This window comes from Ambystoma mexicanum, chromosome 4q (assembly GCF_040938575.1).
Source record: "Ambystoma mexicanum isolate Mex_15411 chromosome 4q, UKY_AmexF1_1, whole genome shotgun sequence".
Lineage (NCBI taxonomy): Eukaryota > Metazoa > Chordata > Amphibia > Caudata > Ambystomatidae > Ambystoma > Ambystoma mexicanum.
The window spans coordinates 1,127,799,795-1,127,819,530 of NC_090928.1; the positions used below are offsets into that span (position 1 = coordinate 1,127,799,795).

The following is a 19,736-nucleotide window of genomic DNA, read 5'->3' on the forward strand; positions in this document are numbered from 1 at the left end:
ACATTTGAAACAACAAAACATTCATTAAAAGGTTTACAAAAGAAAAGGCAATTTGTATCTTGCAAGGTTACAGAAACTCAAAACTAAGAAGAAGCTGAACAGCAAGGTGCTTTCAATCCTCCAGGCTATTTGAGGAGGAGCCACAGGTATAAAGTGCAGCAAAGTTTATTTAGCAATGTTTTAGATGCAACCATATGTGTAACCTCTTTAAATTCCCACAGGGTGTAACCAGTTACGAGCTCCTGTGTTGTTTTTTATTTTATCCCTCTTCCCCTTTTCCCCTCTATCTGATCTGAACTCCACTGTAATCCAAAGGTGGGGAGCTGAGCAGGTGGTGAGGGACTGTGGGTTCAGCAGCTCCTACGGAAGGCGGAGACAGGACCTGAGAATTCGATACCATGCGTTGTCATCAATCTCCACGCCCATGTCTTGCTCCCACCTTACCATGTATGGCAGACGCGTCAAGAGATCTTACTATGTAGTAACTTTTACAGTGTCGACATTTTAGACTTAAGGGGCGGGGTCTGCAATGAGAACTCTAAAGCATTCAGTGGGGTTATAATGTCACCATTGTACATAGCAAAACCGTTCTGCCTCCTCCAACTCCTCCAACTGAAACTCTGCTTTACATTTCTTAAAGGTTAGTGGGTGACCCTCCTTGCACAACTGCTGAAGTGTCTTCAGCCCGCCACTAAGCCGTCTGACAAACTGCCCCTACCTCATGCTCGATTTAAACGGTGGGTTTAGACACATGGCCCTATTCATATAGTAGATTGTATTCTTTGTTGCGGTCAGAAGTGAGAAACCAGCACCCCCCCCCCCGCCCGACCCTCCGACCCAGAGGATTTCATATAGGGAGTATAAGCCGAGGGCACCAACGAGCAGGCATGTACTATCGTTTTCCATTTGGGACTCAGATTGCACCTTCCCCACGTCATGAGGGAAATCTAAGCAGCCAAATTGTACCAGTATATATCTGGGTTGCCTAACCCCCATTTCACATTGGCTTTATGGGCATCTAAAGCAATACTCCCCAGCTCAATACCCTCCTTAAGACTGACATCAATCAAATTCAGAACGCTCTGAATGTTGTCATGTGTGCTTCGGTCTACCACAAATTCGAACTGATCCTCGTCTATGATCCCCCGGAGAACCCCCATGAGTCTGTGAGACAAAATCTTAGAGTACAAATTAGTGTCATTGTTTGTCAAAGTAATTGTACAATATGAATCACAATAGGTTGGGTACTTGCCTGGTTTAGATATTAGTATATAGTGGACGGACATTTCTATCGTGAGGGTAGGTAGTAAAGCCAGAGATCCAAAACGAGTTAAACAAGGACATCAGATGCAGAATAAGGAGAGAGCAAAACATTTTGTAGAAGCTTACAGGAAAGCCATCAGGCCCCATCACTTTGTTTTAAGAGTTGTGATAGCCCATTCTACCTCAGAGCCCTGGATGGGCCATTCCAAGGTCTCCGCCAAATGAGTGGGTATCCGAGGAATACGAGCAGCTGCTAGGTAACTACGCTGACTCTCTGATGATAAAGATTCACCAGAGAAGATAGAGGTAAAGTTGTTTTGGGTTATTTCTAAGATATTCGACATAAGGAACCATTTTCATTACGCAATGCCCGTATGCTGTTGTGGGTTCTAAGCTTTTTTAACTTGCATACCAAGAGCCGATTAGCCTAGGTCAGGGCTGCCAGTAGATCAGTGCCCCTCCCGGCAGACTTGTAATTTGCCGGTCTGGAAAGGTGCCGGTATATGTTATCACTAGCACCTTATTTCAAGACCAGCAAACATGGAATGAGCAGTTTTGTGTTAGGATTAGATTTACCATACGGTTTAATGAATCGGTTTTACGTTTAGTGAATCAGGTTTAGTGAACCGGTTTTACGTTTTAGTGAATCGGTTTCCTAACCCTTTTGGTTTTCTTGTGTAAATCTGGCAGTGGCTCAGATTTTGGGGACAAACTTATTGCATGGTCTCGAGACCTGAAGATTCCATCGATTCACACTATCCAAGTGAAGCGTGAAATAAAAGTGCTTTAGGACTAATCAACAGAGCCAACTTTGAACGGTCATATGGATTTATCCATCAAATGGAATACGTTTGTCAACAGAATCTGAGCCACCGCCAGATTTACACACGAAAACAAAAAGGGTTAGAAAACCGATTCATATTGTTCCTTTAACTATATCCGTCCTGCTGAAGGCCCAATAGCACTTCTAACGGTTTGGTCTCCTGGATGCACGTACCATTACCGAAAGGTCCGAAACACAAGGTGTCGACGCATTAACAAAAAACATCATCCATGCAACAAGTGAAATAGTGGCAATTGTTAACACTTGTGTGTAGCCACGGGGTGCTGCAAACGTTATTGTACAACCATTACTAATATCAATAGACTGTGGTCCAGATAAGGAAAAGTGACACTACGCGGTTTCCTGTTAAACATAAGTCTTTCTTGGTTGAGAACGGTCACCCAGAAACAAATTGGAAAAACATTGTAAATTACATGGTTCGATTTCTATTGTAATGAAAGCACTTTGATTTACTAACCCCAAATAAGTGGAATATTGATGAATAGGTCAAGTTTATTGTGTATGCGAGAAATGTTGTTAATTGAATTTTATTGTTTGTTATGAAATGTATCAAGTGAACACGATGACTCACTATGACGTTTGCATAGCAAGCAGAAATAAAGGTACCTTGTAGGCACAAAAAGAACACTAAGGCGTAATGCATTTGTTATTATACATCTGCACCAGAAATAGAAATGAGACTAGAACTGGAGATTTGGGGCATGGGTAGCTTTTTACTTTGTTCCTTTTTTTGACAGATGTACTCTCCCCATTTATAAGTGAAAGCCCCCCGTGAACAAGAAATTGAGGGGACAACCCTTTTTTGTTTGAAAGACATGGTTGAGACTGCCCTAAAGAATAGAGATGAACACATGAGTGAGACGGTTACTAATAGCCGGGCGGACACAAGTGATGGTCAGATTTTTCTTTTGTTATTTAGAACTCATCCTGATGTTTCCCTAATTCTTGTTGGCCAAGGTTGACACCCTGGCACTTGATGTTCAAACATTTATTTGTTAAAATCTGTATTTCAAAAGAAAATTCCCAGCTTTAATATTGAATTGGGGGCATCACATTAGTGCAAGCAGGTCATTGTAAAAGGTGATCTTACCAACATCATATGACCGCCTGGCTGCTTGAAGACTCTGGCCGCTCGCGTGATATGCTGCACAGCTTCGGTGAAGAACACATGTGGAGTCTGAAAACAAAAGGAGGACAGACGTTAAGGGATGATCGCTGTATGATCATATTAAGTCTATTTATGATGGCCAGTACCATAGACCCCAGTCTGTCCAGGGAAATCCATTTCCAGTGCTTGCTGTTTGAAGCCCTCCTCAAGTCTATGGATCCATTCCTTTTACTGCAGTAGCCGGATAGGCTTGGGGTTGCTAGGGATCTGCTAATGATCAAGTGAGAAGATCCCCTGAAGCGATAGACACACTCCTTCATTTGAACTTACTTGTCCATATGCACGCAGTGCTGTATGTTAGACAGGCTTCTAAGAGTAATAAAGGATGACAGAATGCTCACGTAAACTTGGGAATATGCTCCCTAAAGTAGCTCATGTTCTTTTCTGTTAGGCAGAAACCTGTGCAGTTCCCTTAGGGACCACTGCAAAACGTTTAAGACTACAGGTGTTGGCAGTAAACCCAATTGGTAGCAGTCTGTACCACCCAGATTTACCTGGTAGCTGTGGCTGAGCAGCCAGACTTCTCTCAAGAAGAGTTAGGCAGTATATAGAGTATACACAATAGGGCTAAAAATACAGTAGCACAAGCAAACACTGATCAGAGCTTTGGTATAAAAGTATATAATTATTTATTTAAAAATACACTTATAAAAATACACTGGCACTAATATGTCAAGCAAGTTCAAACACAGTCACTAGAAATATATACACCTCCCTAATTAATTATTTGACAAGTATAGGTTAAGACACCACTTACTTAGCAAAATAGAGGTGAGCGCGTAACCCTAGATGGCACTCCAATAATTTGTTAAAAAAGGGAGAGAAAAGGCAGAATAGGGAAATCACACAGTACCAACACTTTTAAGAAACCACAGCAAGTCAATAAAGGCAGGGTCTACTGTAGAGCAAAAAGTTCATAGGCCAGGCCAACTCTTGGAGAGAGCAAGGCGGAATGTGCCCAAGATCACACAGTGGAAATGCACTCAAAGTCTTTGCAGGAAAGTCAAAAAGAGGTTGGATCAAGTTAGAAGGTTAACAGGTCCGAGGTCACCCCAGGATAGAGAGTCAAGGATTTACGGGACACCTTGGACAGTCTGTTGCAAGGGAGACCAGGCGGGACACAGTACCTGAAATGGTGAGAAAGCTTCAGCGGGGGCAGTTGTTCCTGGCAGCGGGCGCAAGTCAGGGCTTCGTCCAGGGGAAGAGAAGATCTCGACGTGGAGGAAAGCTGGAGGTCTTTGCACTGCCAGGGAAGAAACCAGCCGCAGAGTTTCCCGGTTAAAAGGTACTACCCTTTTATTTGCGGTAGTGGTGAAGCATGGCTATCCGGCCGCCGGGGTGCTTGGCACGGGCGATTCGACCACGAGACGACCCAGGAAGGCGAAAAAGGCAAACTGGTTGGTCCCACCAGCTCAAAGGGAAGAAGACTCTCCTGGAAGAAGATCTTCTCTGTCGTCGGGAAAGTGGTGAGTTTCGTACAGCAGGGCTCCACCGGTGGTGTCATCGTTGTAGATGGCTCAGCTTCTCCCCTCTTTGGATTCTTTAGGTCCTGTGGCGACTTCTGAAGTTCCAGTCCCCAAAGCCCTGCTTTTATGCAGCAAGACACTCATTCACCAGTCCTAGCTGTTACTCAAACATGCTAAGTGGTGATCCGGGCGGCTCACCACTGAGCCAATCACACAAGAGTGCGACTTGAGTTGCCAAGGCAACTCAGTCCAGGGGACCTATTCCCCCCTCCGACACATCCTGTAGACCCAGACAGAGTGGCACCACTTTTGGAGGCTTCTGTGCAGAAGCCCGCCAAAAGTGGAACAAAGGGCTCGACTTGGGTTGGAGTTACAGAGGCGAACACAAACGCCATTTTAAAACCGAGTCCTGGCAAAAAGACCCAACCGGGGAATAAATATTAAATAAATAACCCGGCGGTATCTTTAACATTGCACCAAAAAAGTGGTGCGTTTAAAATGAATGGGAAAATCCCATTGGAAATATTCTGGTGGAATATTTCGCATGGTATCCACTGCCACCAGCCAGAAACTCGACAAGGGGGGACTGGACAGTGCCCCCTTGAAAAACAGACCCAGGGGCAATCGAATTACCCCTACCAGTACTTCCACAATATGATGGTTTGTACTGGTTCTGTTCACAATTTAAGACTAATAAAGCCAATGGTGACTTTACATGCCCTGCGAGACAGTAGTCAGTCCCAGGGTATGGAGTCTATGTTTGGGGGTCACTATGACACCCCTGTGTTACTGCACTGAGGGTGCTGTGTAACACACATACCAAAAACACATGGAGCCCTATGGAGTAAAAGACCACATAGCCCATAAAACACATTACAAAGTCAAAGGACATCCTCAAATCATGGCTAAGAGTGGGAGAAAAAGAGTATCACTCTTAGCAGGAGAAAAAGATAAACCCCAAAAATCCAGCAAAGCTGCTGTGGGACTCACTAGGCTTGGGAAATTAGCCTTTCCAGAGAATTCTCCCTAACATTTTCCTTTTGCTTTACCTTACAACGATGAATCCGGGGTCTCTCACAAACGCATATATAACGTTGCTACCTTTTCAACCTCATGAAACAGTTACAGACAAACAAAATATCTCACCCCAAAACAAATTCTCTTTTTAGGCCCTTTGGGGAGATATTGTACCACAAATATTTCCAACTTTGCGTTTTTGAATAACAGAACGCAACATTCTGGTTATGGGATGCTTGTCATAATGTGTCAACATTAGCCCCCACAACAGGAAATACAGTCTTCACCTCTTCTGTGATCTAAGCCTGGATGTACCCACAATAAGGTCTTGATTCCCTCTGGCTTATTCCATGTGAGCAAAGAGAGAAGATGGCATTTTTGACTTGTTATGGATGACAGACGGAATATATCCACACCCATGCTTTACATAGGTGGCTGAAACCCCATGCAAACTAAAACCTAATGGACAAGCTATTTTAGGCCAACATTCCTGCGCCTCAATCACAGGAAGGAATAGAGGACGAGTGAACCTGGCGCAAGGGCATGGAGCAAATCATGTTATTGGATTGTGGGATAGCAACAGGGTGGCCAGGGTAAATTAATGGGCTACTCCTGGGTTGCTTTTTATCTTGTTGTTTTTCAGATAAAAACAGGTTTTCATTTATAATGGAGGTAACTAGTATTTTTATTACAAGGCACCCTTTCTTAAAGACGGATCATCCTTTTAACAACACGTGGACAAGGATAAGGTGAGGGAAACTAATATGCAAAGCCTTGTAACATTAAGACCAGGGTTAAGTAAAGGGGGTAGTATGAAAGCTCTACGTTGCCTTACTGTACATTCTGAAAAAAGGTTTCGTGGTGACCATTTAGAATGTGTATGTCGTTGTCAATCTTGTTATTAACTTGTATACTGATGTCGCGCCGATCCACACACTTTCAACGTTTAATATTTCAAGTGCCCAAAAAAGTGGCATCTATTTTTATTTTTTTGCATTTTTTTTTTATAAGAAGGTCCGTGCTAGGGTGGAAAGTCCTGACTTTTTAAAAGATAGCACAATTAGTTTGGTAAATGCGCTCCTTTTGTATACAGACTTTGGGTAAAACCTTTTTGTGATGGTAAATAAAGTGGGCTAGTGGTAGCTGTATTTTTGTTAACAACAATATACATATGTCCTTAAGTCAGCAAACAATGGAGAGGCGGTGCACATGTATATCAAAATGATACATAGTTTCAATAAACATCATGATGTTTTGGCCATCAAGGTTTTGCCAGGACTTCTAAAAGGAACAACATAGATGCATAATGTGGTGTCTATTTGCTTCTTCAGTTCTGGAGCATATTTCCTAAACTGGACCTCGATAGGCACAGAACACTCTGCCTGCAGGTCCTTCTGCACCCCAACCAGAAGTAGTGAAACTGAATTCCTGCTCACTTGGACCTCTGACTTCAAGGGAGTCCATTAAGGGTGTGGAATAGAAGTGATGATTTTGACTCTTGGATTGACATCTCATCAGAAGCAATGTGGATCGATGTTGATGGTGCACCTCTCTTACCTGTTTGTATGTTTCCTCTACCACGGGATGGGGCACGGCAAATCCCCTTTACTCTTCCATTTTACGCGCCACTTTGTGAAAAATGTAATGCTGTCCCACCTGCAAATAACACTTAGCAGATGCCCAGGGGCGTAGCTAGGTCTGCAAAAGATCTGGGGCTAAGCTAATGTCAGGACTGTCGGGACACAGGGTTAGCTATCCGTTTTGGTTGTAGTCCCTGAGCTTTTATCCGGGGCTATAACCAAAAGACCTGGGGCTATAGCCTCCTCAGCCCCACCCTAGCAACGCCTCTGCAGATGCCATTTGCAATGGATTTCTGTAGAAACGACCTGCTTTTAACTGAAAATGTTATGCAAGCATAAGCCCAAGTGCACTTTGAAAAAGAGGCAGGCATGGGGGAAAGGTTAATTCTGCTTCATACCCCTTCTTTGTCTTTAAAGGGAAGGAAAGTGTTCCAGAGGGGTAAAGCAAGTCTTGGTTTACCACTCCACTCCAGGGGTGTTGCTAGGTCTGGAAAATATCTGGGGCAGCAGGCTGTGCTTATGTCAGGCCTGCCGGGACTTGGGGCTAGCTAGCATTTTGGTTGTAGCCCCTGAGCTTCTATCTTGAGTTACAACCAAAAGACCTGGGGCAATAGCACCCCTCCCCCCAACATCTCCCTAGCAACAACTCTGATCCACTCCTTTTAAAAATGACCATGCCCCATTGTGCCTGCTTTTTAGCTTGCAAATGGGGCATGGTCTGAGCACATACATTAAATCTCCCTGCATATTGGAAGACTCATAGTTGGCCTAATTGCATCCCCCTTGTTCTGCATGTATGTGGATTGTTTCAAATACTACTTAGCGTAAACCCTGGTAGATGCACCAACAAACATCATCTCATTCCTACACAAAGTTCAGCACTAGACAACTGACGACAACCTCTGCTTAAAAGTAATACAATGGTAGATCTTTTTTCAATCCCAAATTCCCAGCCTTATTAATGCCCCATCCAACCCCAACGGGGGGGGAACTAAAAACATAGCAATTATGCTCGATGATAAAATAATACGGACACCAGCACCAATAATGCTAAGGAGGTTCACATACTAAAGCAACAAGTGATCAACCTGGAGAATCGGGCAGAAGAGGCCAAAGGGAGAGCGAGACGCAATAACATTCGCCTGGTTGGCCTGCCGGAGGGAGAAGAGGGCCAAGATCCAACGGATTACGTGGAGAACATGATTATCCAGGAAATAGGGGCTGGTAAGCTCTCCCAGGGGTTTGCAATTGAACGCGCACATAGAGCCCTAACGGGAAGGCCGCAGCCGGGGGCCCCACCCCGCACGATAATAGCGAAGATCCTGAACTAAAGGGATCGGCAGAAGATCCTGGAGTTTTTTAGAAAAGGAGGAACGATAACAAGAGGGTCGGCGACCATCACTGCCTACCCCGATTACACCATGCAGGTCAGAGACAACGCTACGGATACGTAGCGATCAAAAGGAGACTGCGCACAGCCGGAGTAAATACATGCTCTTGTACCCTGCAAAGCTCAAGATCCTGCATAAAGGCAAAGCATATTTTTTTGACACCCCGGAAGACGCGACGAACTGGCTGGATGCCCAGGGCTGCCCGGAGTGCGAAGAAGAACAGAGACGAGATGAACACGATAAGTGACACAAAGTCGCGCCACAGGTAGTCGAGCATGAGAGAATTGTGAGTGAGACACGCGATAGTGCAAATAAAAGACTGGACTATAGACTGCACAGCTAAAAGCTATCAAGGGTGCATCTAACGTGATAGTTAATGCAGGAGACACAGAGAGGATACGACCTACCCCCAGTAGATATAGTAAGGAGAGGAGCCACTAGGGCGTTTCACCCCGCTGAGCCCAGAGTGCGGGCAATTGTCTTGAGAAGGGCTAGATGCAGGGGTGCCTGAGATACAGGGATGGAGCTGAGCAACAGCTGGGAGGGGTGGGGAGTAGTAGTGGGGTAGATATTCAGTTGGGGTAAGTTGGGAAGGGGGATGAGGAGGGGGCGGGAAGGGAGTTGGGGTGGGATTTGGGGAGTTGGGTGTGACATTTTTAGTTGGGGACCGAGCCTATATGGGCCTACACGCAGGGAGGAAAATTCTGGACAGAGACTGTGCTTGCAGGAGGGGGAGCGGGATACTACTAGATAATGAGGGATCTTAAAATTATCACATAGAATGTTAGAGGGCTCAATAGCTACCTGAAGAGGAATAAGGTTATGATGTATTTACGCAGACAGAAGATAGACATAGCTTTGATACAAGAGACTCACCTCAAGCAGGAAAGGTTAGAGGTGATCCGGAAGAAATGGAAGGGGACTGTGGTAGGCGCTACATATTCAGCTTATGCCAGAGGTGTGATTACCTGGGTTGCACTGCATGTCCCGTTCCAGCTACTACAATCCATAGTGGAAGCAGATGGGAGGATGGTTATGGTAAGAGGGCTGGTAGAAAATAAGGAAATAAGCATTATTAATACATATGCCCCGAACCAAGACACAGCAGCATACTTTAGGTCCCTGTACAGTAAAATTGGCAGATGCCTGGGGGGGTGCGGTGATCTGGGGAGGAGACTTCAACTGTGCGCTAAACCCGAGAATTGACAGATCAGACAGCAAAATAGATAGGCCCACTCTTGCGGCCAGAGCGTTGCAGACACTACGGACGGACTTTGGGTTTGAGGATGCATGGAGGGTGCGCCACATGCAGGATAGACAATATTCACATTACTCGGCCCCACAAAATTTGCATACTAGGCTGGATTATATATTTGTTACACAAGACCTTATGGCGGAGATAGCACAAACAGAATACAAAGCGAGGGTCCTATCGGACCACTCACCGCTGGTACTGGCATGGCAACACCAACCCCCAAGCGCAAGGATACTGACTTGGCACCTCAGAGCTGAGGCGTTGAAAGACACAATGTTCAGGGAGGATCTGAGGGACGAAATAATAAATTACTTTGAGATTAATACTGCCAGTGTGGAGACAGCAGGTATGCTATGGGAAGCCTTTAAAGTGGTGGTAAGGGGGATAGCTATGGACTAAGGAAGGATATTAATTGAACTACAGGAGGCAGAAAAAGAATGAAACAATACTCAGATTACAGTAAAAATGTGCTGGAAGTTGGGAGAGATTGTGTAATCTGAAAAAACAAAAAGTACGTAGAGAGACAGCATGCGGGAGGTGATAAGCCAGGAAGAACATTGGGATGGTTATATAAAAACGAAACCCCCAGACTTACAATCAGAAGAATGACAAAGGACGACGGGTGCACAGTGGACACCCAAGAGGGCGTTAATCGAGAGTTCATAGACTATTACCAAATCCTATATGGAGATAAAGAGGGGAGTGATTGCAGGAAAATAAATGAAACACTGGAGGATATAGGCTTGCCACAAATTAGCGCAAAAGAGCGGGAGGAGCTAGATGCCCCGATTACTCTAGAAGAACTAGAGGAGGTTGTAGTGCAGTTACCCACCAGCAAGACCCCGGGGGCCGATGGACTCCCGAGTGAATTTTATAAAATGTACAAAAATGAGGTGCTCCCCCCGCTTTTAGCGATGTTCAATGAGGCTTACGAAATGGGAAGGCTGCCAGAGACCCTACGAGAGGCGATAATCATACCGCTTCCGAAACCCAATAAGCCTGGCAAGGATTGTGGATCATTTAGACCACTGTCAATGCTAAATCAGGATAGTAAGATACTTACAGCGGTCCTAGCAAACAGGATGAGAAAAGTTATTACTAAATTAATACACCCTGACCAGACTGGGTATGTCCCGAACAGGAACATTACCAACAATCATAGACGACTCCACCGAGTTATCGAACATGCGAATGGAGAGGCAGGTGAAATGGCAATTGTATCATTAGACGCTATAAAAGCCTTCGACTCAGTTAAATGGCCTAGGCTGATTGCAGCCTTGACCAATTATGGGATAGGGCCTGGGTTTCTTAAATGGGTTCAATTATTATATAGCGCACCGCTAGCTAGGGTTAAAACGGGAGTAATAATATCGGAGAGATGGCAATTTAGCAGGGGTCCTAGGCAGGGATGCCCGTGGTCCCCCATGCTTTATATCCTAGCCCTAGAGCCCCTGACGATATACCTAAGGCAGCAGTACAATGTAATAGGAATTACCATAAAAGGGGAGCTGCATTTAATCTCCCTGTATGCAGACAATATGCTGTTGTATTTGCGTTACCCCGAGGAAAACCTCCAATATGTGCTAGAGGTGATGGAGCAATATGCGTTGCTGCCCGGCATAGCACTGAATCCCAAAAAATCATGTATATTCCCGCTGGGCAGATACAGAGGGATCCCGCTAGAATAATTACCTGTTTTACAAATACCATGGGAGGTCAACACGTTTAGGTATCTTGGGATAGATATTTACCATACGATCGAGGCAGAGCACCTGCATAATATGGAGAAAGCGATCAAGAGCATTGAAAATAGCATGAATTTCTGGGCAAAGCTCCCCTTGGCGATGATGGGGAGAGGGTCAATGCTGAAAATGGAGGTCCTGCCAAGACTACTGCATTATTTTAGCAATATACCATACTTGAAACCAAGGCGATTCTTTGCTCGACTACATAGCATATGTAGGGATTTCCTATGGTGTGGGATGAGGAAAAGAATAGCCCTTTGGAAGCTACAAAATCCACATGATAAAGGGGGGATAACATTGCCAAACTACGAATTTACTATCTAGCAAGCCAGCTACAATACGTGGCAAAATGGCTATCAGAAGATCCAACCTCGGAATCCAGGTTGTTCAGACTGGAATGTGCCCCATTCTTTCTACAAGGAATGATGTGGCTGCCCAAAGCAGAGATGAAAGAGCACGAGAAGATGATGATGATGATATTGGGATGGGAAATATGGCATAGGGTCTGTGAGATAATAGAGAACACATCCCTGTGTTTCCCACAAGTGCCACTTGTCGCGTTGGTGGGAAAAGAAAGCCAACTAATAAAGATGATCAGGAAGCATTAGGAACCAGTAGGGATAGCAACTATGGAAGATATATGGCAAGAGGGGGAGATAAAGGAATTTGAGAGGCTGGTGGAGGAAACGGGGTTACACACGAGACAGTACATCACGTACCATGGGGGGGTGGTGCGGATCAAGGACACATGGTCCGAAACAACAGTAGAAGACCAACCGGACGCCACCTTAGACATAATATATGACATAGCAGAAGGAGGGCATGAGATATCTAGAATATATGAGATGGTGATGTCCAAAGTGGGGAAAGAACTAGTACAACTGAGGCAGGACTGGGAGGAAGAAGTGGGTGTCCCTATGACGGACGGGATGTAGGAGAGAGCCCAAGGGTACCATAAGAAAGTGTCAAGGAATGCAGGGTTGCAGCAAATATAATTATATGTAACCCATAGAGATTATATGACACCCCAAAGGATAGCTAAATTTAAAAATGCAGGACGACAATCATGCCCCAAATGTCACGAAGAGAACGCCGGAATGGTGCACAGGTTTTGGGCGTGTCCAGTAAATGAAAGATTTTGGGGAGCACATAGGCTGGAGGTGAATGGGGTTAAAATAACGGTAGAAACAGCGTGGGCATGCTTGATAGGAGGGTTTCCCAGACCACGTAAATTTGGCACGTTAGCAAACTAAAAGATTTGGCATACATATTCGCGAAGCTCAGAGTTGCTATGGGGTGGAAATCATACCACAGTCCGAGAATAGAAGTGTCGTGGAAAGACCTCGAGAAATGGGCAGAAGCTGAAACTACAGTATGGCAGGAGGCTAGTAACTCTGATGGGGAGGAGGAAGCAGAAACCTAGACAGCCTGGAAACATTTAATAGCCACGTTATTTGGGCCCACACAAGACTGGTCGAGCGACCGAGACCCAGCAGAGAACACGGGAGAAGTACCCCAACTGCAAGAAGAAGAAATAGAATGTGTAGGAGAGTAGGCTTGAGTGGGTGCGAGAGCATTGGGGAAGCAGTATACATTGTTTGAGTGATGTAAATTCGAAATGTTATAATATGTACTGCAAGTTTGGTTTGTGTTTGTTGAAAATCAATACAAATTGTTTTTAAAAAAAATTATGCTCGATGATAACTCACATTTAAATGCCAAGTTAACAAATTATCTCATCAATTCAATTTACAGCTAAACACTGTCACAGGGGAGGGCTCAATGAAAGGCCCAATATGCCAGGGTTTAACAAATTTAGCTGAGTGTGCTAAAAACTGCTAAACACGTAGGTGTGAAGGTGAAATCAAAGTTGGATATGCCTCCCAAAACATGTTTTACAACATTTTGGGCTCAGGATTGGTGGCTCTGGGGAGTCAGCAGACATTTACTCACAGTTCCTTTGGGCTTGCTGCTCCTGGAAACCCTTCGGCAGATGATGGCAATAGATGACGGCAATAGCTCATTGCTCGTCGCAGCTACCAATGATCAGTGCTATTTTCCCTATCAGTCCAAGTGGATTTTCCATTTTCAGGCAGCTATAATGCTACCCCCCGCCCCCTCTGCCAAGGGCAATGAAACACCAGAATTGTTCTCGTTTCTCTTGTACCAGCAAGTATTCTTTAGTATCTTTGGTCCAGATCCAGATTATGGGATGGCGGAGTGGCCCTGTGAGATCCACAATAGACCCCCTTGGGGTTGGCATCATAGTGACAGGACTCGCCTGTGGGTCTCTCAACTGACTTCTGACCTTGAACTCGCAATATTGTGAAGAACATTTAATCTAGCATTGAAATGCCCAAAAACATTTAAGTGATCAAAGCCTTAGACCTCACAAGGCTGGACTACTGTAAAAATGTGTACCTGGGCCTAAATAAATACCTCATTGACCAACTCAATTTGATTCAAGATAAAACAGCTAGTGTTATCCTAGAAACTTGTGGACGTCACTGCTGCTATAATATCCCTCTACTAGCTATTTACAAACAATTAACTAATTTCAGTTCAATGTCCATCTTTCTCATATATCAATCTGTGACTACCCTCTCTCATCACCTCTCTGCTTACCATTGGCATCTGGTGGATCACTCTACCCACTACCTGCCACAAAGCACACTATCAGCCCAGGGTGCTAATAGCATTAAGCGTTAATAAGCACCTGTTCCTTTAACTCAGGCCCTGGGCCATTGACACCCATTCCAGCCCTTGGAATGGGTGCTTAACATTATAGTAGCACCCTGGCACGGGAGCAAACCAATAAGGGTGCTTGGAACGTGGGCTGAAACTGCTAATCTCAGCCTACGTTGCAAGCAGGCTGCTTTCCCCACCCCGCAATCTTACCCCCATGTTCTTTTTGTTGCATCACTCCCCCACTCACCTTTTGTTTCGGTGATGGCCCCTGCTGCTGCTGCCACACTCCCTCCAGGCCGCCACGGATATGGATATGGAAGAGGGGGCCTGTTCATTCAAACAAAATACACCACTCTGTGCATCCCTGGTTACCGGATTGGCAACCCAGGGTGCTAAAATTATGAACACCCTCTCCAGCATGCCGGATCGGGTGTTATCGGCTCGGGGACCCTTGTTAAACGCCCTCACTTTGCTCAGGCCTTTAACTAGGGCTGATAACACCCAATCTGACCTGCCGGATCGGGTGTTAGCGCTTAAATATGTTTTTGTGCAGGGCAGGAACAGCCATTACGTTTTCACAAATGTCCATGATGGGATCCTTAAAGCATTCCCCAAAAGGGTCCTCATTGGTCCTTTGTTCATCACAACCGTGAGGTAATCTTTTTCTCAGTGACATTTGGAGGTCCTTCAGGAATGCATCCACCTCACCTGACCTTTCCTTGTAGTCATCTTTGACACTGGAGTAGCGTTCCTCAGAGTCAAAGATGTTAAAGTTGTCACCCCTTTCAAGATGTGTATCCAACTTCCTATGTGGCTTTATGGTCGCACCCTCAATTCAGAAGCCTACTGGCTTCCAACTAACATCTGGTGTTTTGGGCAACATTGAAGTTGGAGAGGCTCTGTGCCAAACTCCAGTGGTGTTGCTCTTAACCCCATATAGTCAGTGGAGGAGTCCCTGCAAAACAGGTCCACTACTCTAGGGTTTGGATTATATATCCTTTAGGGGATATGTAGTTCTGTGTCTTCGGATCCCTGATAGTTAACAGGCTTGGTGGGAGAGGGAATGGATACCACCAGCAGTTGCTGCATTTTGGTGAACATGCCAGCATCTCCTACCAGAAGGACTCAAGTCCCCCAGCATTACTGGGGCAAATGGCACCAGGGGATCAGCGGTCAACACTGACATGATGGTAGGGTCCCTGGCGGAGTCATCTATCTTCCTGTACCTTTCCTCAGTTTCACCAAGTGTCCATGTTTGGAAAATTGAGTCTCTTCTCTTGACTCCTTTTGGGAAACGTAGAGGAACTCCAACTGTAGTCCCTCCCTTTCAAGTGCTCGCAATGCACCCACTAAGATTCCAAGACGCCCCTGTGGCCCTCCAGAGTTAAACTCTTTTCCTTGATACTTTCCTGTGAGATCAGACGGTGAATCTCCAAGGACACTTGTCATGCCCCGGTGCGCCTCACACCCCTTGCTGAGGGACCACATGCAGCATTCATGGGTGACCATAATGGAAATTGCCCTCTGATATTTGCTGCAGCCCTAAAACTAAGGGTTTCTTAATCTATTTTTTTGCAAAAGGATTTAGATTGTCTAGTAAAATTTAAAAAAAAAGAGAAAATAGATTTTAAACTTACATGCTCATTGCAGCCACCAGCTCTGAGCATATTTTCAAGTAATGTAAGCTGTGGCACTGGAAAAAGGAAATGTTTGGCTCAGGACATTGTGATGAATTCAAGTATGTCGTCACTTCTTTCCCTGGGAGAAACCCCCTTGTGTGGCCAAGAATGGCAGCCGCTACTTGATCCTGACCCTGGGGGCGGCTATATGAGGGAGGACCACCTGAAGGGGAGGTAGCTCTCAGGGAAACCTGATGACTTCAGCGGAGGAAATCATATATCCTCCTTTTCCCTTTAAGGGTGCTTCCCCAGACCCCCATGCCTTAATGGCATATAACACTTAATTCTCATCTCAGTGTAAGGATGGAGTGTATGGCCATCAAGTTCCCAAGAGGAAGACTATGCGGGTCACAAGAATGAGGAAGAAGCAGGGGGTGATGAGGACTCCTCCCCAGGAAACCCAATGTTCATCTTCATCGAGTTAATTAAAACCTGACTGGCCATCTGAAACTATTGGAAATGCTTTTTCCCACTCTGTATCTAAGTTTCCAAACGTCCCTTCTAAAATTACTGGAAACATTACTTCAACCCCTACACATATTGTCAAACTCGACCTTCAGACTTACTAAAGGCATCTCCTCAAACTCTGCCTGTAAAGTAACACAAGTTGACTTTCCTATTTCTAATGATGGAACCACTACCATGAGGAAGATGAGCTGAGTAATGACGATCATGAAAGGTGAGGAACGCACACTGCGCTCTAGTTGTTGTGAACACCCGACTGCAGGCGGGACATTGAAACAGAGAGATCAGCTGAGTAGAGAAACCGGTTACATGTCTTTATAATTACAGATTTTATAACAAATGCACATGTAACGAAAATTTTACAATGACAAAACATACACATTTTTATTTCTTTTTTGGGTAGGGGGATTCCCCCACCCAAACCCCTTTTTCCCACCCCTAAAGCCCATCCAACAAGATTGAACCCTTTACCCCACCTACAATTTCGTTATGTTTTTCGTTATAAAATTGTTGTTATATGCGCATTCTACATAAAACGTTCGTTATAAAGACTGCACACTGTGTAACCGAGGGACTCCCAGCCAGAAGCAAGGTTTGTGGAGCCAACCGGCTCAGAAGAGGAACTAGGGGAGAGAGACTACCCAGTCTGGCAAGCTGCGGGAACGCCAGACTGAAGAGGACGGTGTCCCGAGGCATAGCGGTTTCAGAGAGCAACCCCTGCGTTACTGGAGTCCAGGAAGGAGTGCAGCAGGTGAGTGACACAGGCAAGCAGAACGGGAAGCATACAGCAGAGGCGGCACACCCCATGGAAGAGACTGGGATGCCCGTAGGCCATTGGCGGTTCACCACGGTAGAAGCTATTCCCGATGCAGTAACCAGATGAGTCCACCCAAGGGAATAGGGGACACTGGGGCATGCAAACACTGGTGCCGAAAGGAAACCCAAGTTAAAGTAATGAATGAAATGGAACGATAGGTGACAAATAATTAAAAGAAACCGAATAGTTTCATAACAAGAGACTGTCCACTTTGCAAGTATACGCAGTGCGTGCACGTATAGGAAGGCCTGGCAGTAGAGTATACCAGGCATTTCAAGGCACAAGTATATGAGAATAAGGAACAAGTTACTTTCCTGTAACTCCAGTTCTCCAGCATGGGTCTGAGATGGATTCACATGCTCATAAATATTCCCTGTCGTCAGGCCGGGAATCCTCGGTAAAAAAGAAAGCAGTTTTGCTTTAGCCTGCACCTGCTTGTCTCTTCTATAACCAATCACTGTCCTTTGGGTCATACTGCCCTCATCCAATGACAGATAACAAGGGGGGTCCTGGGAGACTCTCTGCCAGACATGAGTCCTGGTTACAAGAGCCTTACCCAGAGTCTTTAGCTCACTATCTTTCACAGAGAAGAAATATCCCAAACATATCAGTCTTTGTCCTGCCCTGGGGCAGTCCAGCACCGAAATGCTAGGCAATTCTCCTCTGAACAAGAGTACCAACAGCAACCCCAGACATGTGTTTCGGTCTGGTTGAACCTCATCAGTAGGGTGTAGCTGTGCCTCTCTAAGAATAGTGAGCAAGGGGTCCATGTCTGGATTCCACTAGTAACTTAGGGTGAGACCCAAAGTTACTTGAAATATGCAGATAACAAGGGGGGTCCTGGGAGACTCTCTGCCAGACATGAGTCCTGGTTACAAGAGCCTTACCCAGAGTCTTTGGCTCACTATCTTTCACAGAGAACAAATATCCCAAACATATCAGTCTTTGTCCTGCCCTGGGCCCGTCCTGCTTCCAAATGTAGAACATGGTAGTGGTGTTGTCCGTGAAGATCCGCACCACCTTCCTCCGCAGATAAGGTTGGAAGGATTTGAGGACCCAAAAAACTGTCTGGAGCTACAGGACGATGATGTGCAGGTCTTTCTCCTCTTTCTCCTCTTTCTCCTCTGGGAGGCAGAGGCCTCTGGCATACGACTGTCCGGTGTGGGCGGCATCCGTGATGACCGCGACCTGGTACTGTTTCACTTGAAAAGGAGCTCCCTGCATGAGATGTGGGTGCACCCCCACCATCTAGAAATTCTTGAAGGGGCCTCATCTAGAGCCTGCAGAAAGGACTGAGATGGATGCAGGAGGACATCGTGCCCAAAAGCGACTTCAAGGCTCGTACTGTTGCGGATTGCGCCGATGACAGGATGGCCGTCACCCTTTCCTCTGAGGGGTAGCCAGACATGCAACCATGTTGAGACTGGTGACAAGAAACAGAGCGTTCTGTGTTGGCTCCATGCAGGACTTTGGATAATTGATGGAGAATCTGAGCTCTGACAGCAGGCAAATGGACTTCACTGTGTGCTGGGTCTCCAGCGTGTGAGAACGGGAGCGAATGAGCCAGTTGTCCAAGTAAAGGTAGAGGTGAACTCCCCTGAGGTGTAGATGGGCTGCCACCAGGGCTAGGCACTTTGTGAACATCCTTGGTGCCGATTTCAGGCCGAAGAGCAAAGCCATGAACTGATAGTGCCTTCCCTGGACCACAAACCACGAATGGAAGATGGCCTTTACTGTTTATACTCCATTGGCTTCATGTATTACTTGTTCCAACTTCCCCCCTATTGGCATCCCTTACATGGAACCTTGTTCAAGTTGTTTGTTAACTTCTTTAGTAGTGTTCATTGCCTTGTGGCAATGTTTGCTCCAATCTTCCCCATATTGACTTTTCATATATGAAGAGTTGTACAGATCTTGCCTTTCAATTACTTCATTAAAGTTAATCTGCTTATGACAACATTTACTTCAATGTAGAGGAGAACGTGGATGCATTCTCTGTAGTCAGTGCACCCTCACCCCTTTCCTATTGGAATAACAAACGAGGAGCCAGAATTGGAAACCCATGCACAAGTTTATGCGACATGTCCATATCACGTCGATTGTATGAAAGACGATACACACTCACGCAGCCATTCAGAAGATACCCTCACGTTGAAACAGTGGCGGAAAGCTACCAAGAAGGATGTACTTGCCGAGTTGCTGAAATGCAGCCATAAATAAAATGGTGCGCGACATGGATGCACATTAAACAATGTCTAATTACAGCAAAAGAATGTCCTAAAGAAGATATATGAACCTATATTGAAACAATATGAAAATACTTAGGAATGGCAATGTAACTAAAGCACTAAGAGAAAC

The 19,736-nt window shown here is 45.4% G+C and overlaps 1 protein-coding gene across 1 annotated transcript in view; it reads right to left on the reverse strand.

Moving 5' to 3' along the window:
- The window catches only part of DNAH14 (dynein axonemal heavy chain 14), a 2,000,441-nt gene that overhangs the window by 813,744 nt on the left and 1,166,961 nt on the right, over positions 1–19,736 (reverse strand). The window contains exon 54 of the mRNA XM_069608705.1: positions 3,198–3,284. Within this exon, the coding sequence (XP_069464806.1) occupies positions 3,198–3,284 (87 nt within the window). The remainder of the gene's footprint in view (positions 1–3,197; positions 3,285–19,736) is intronic.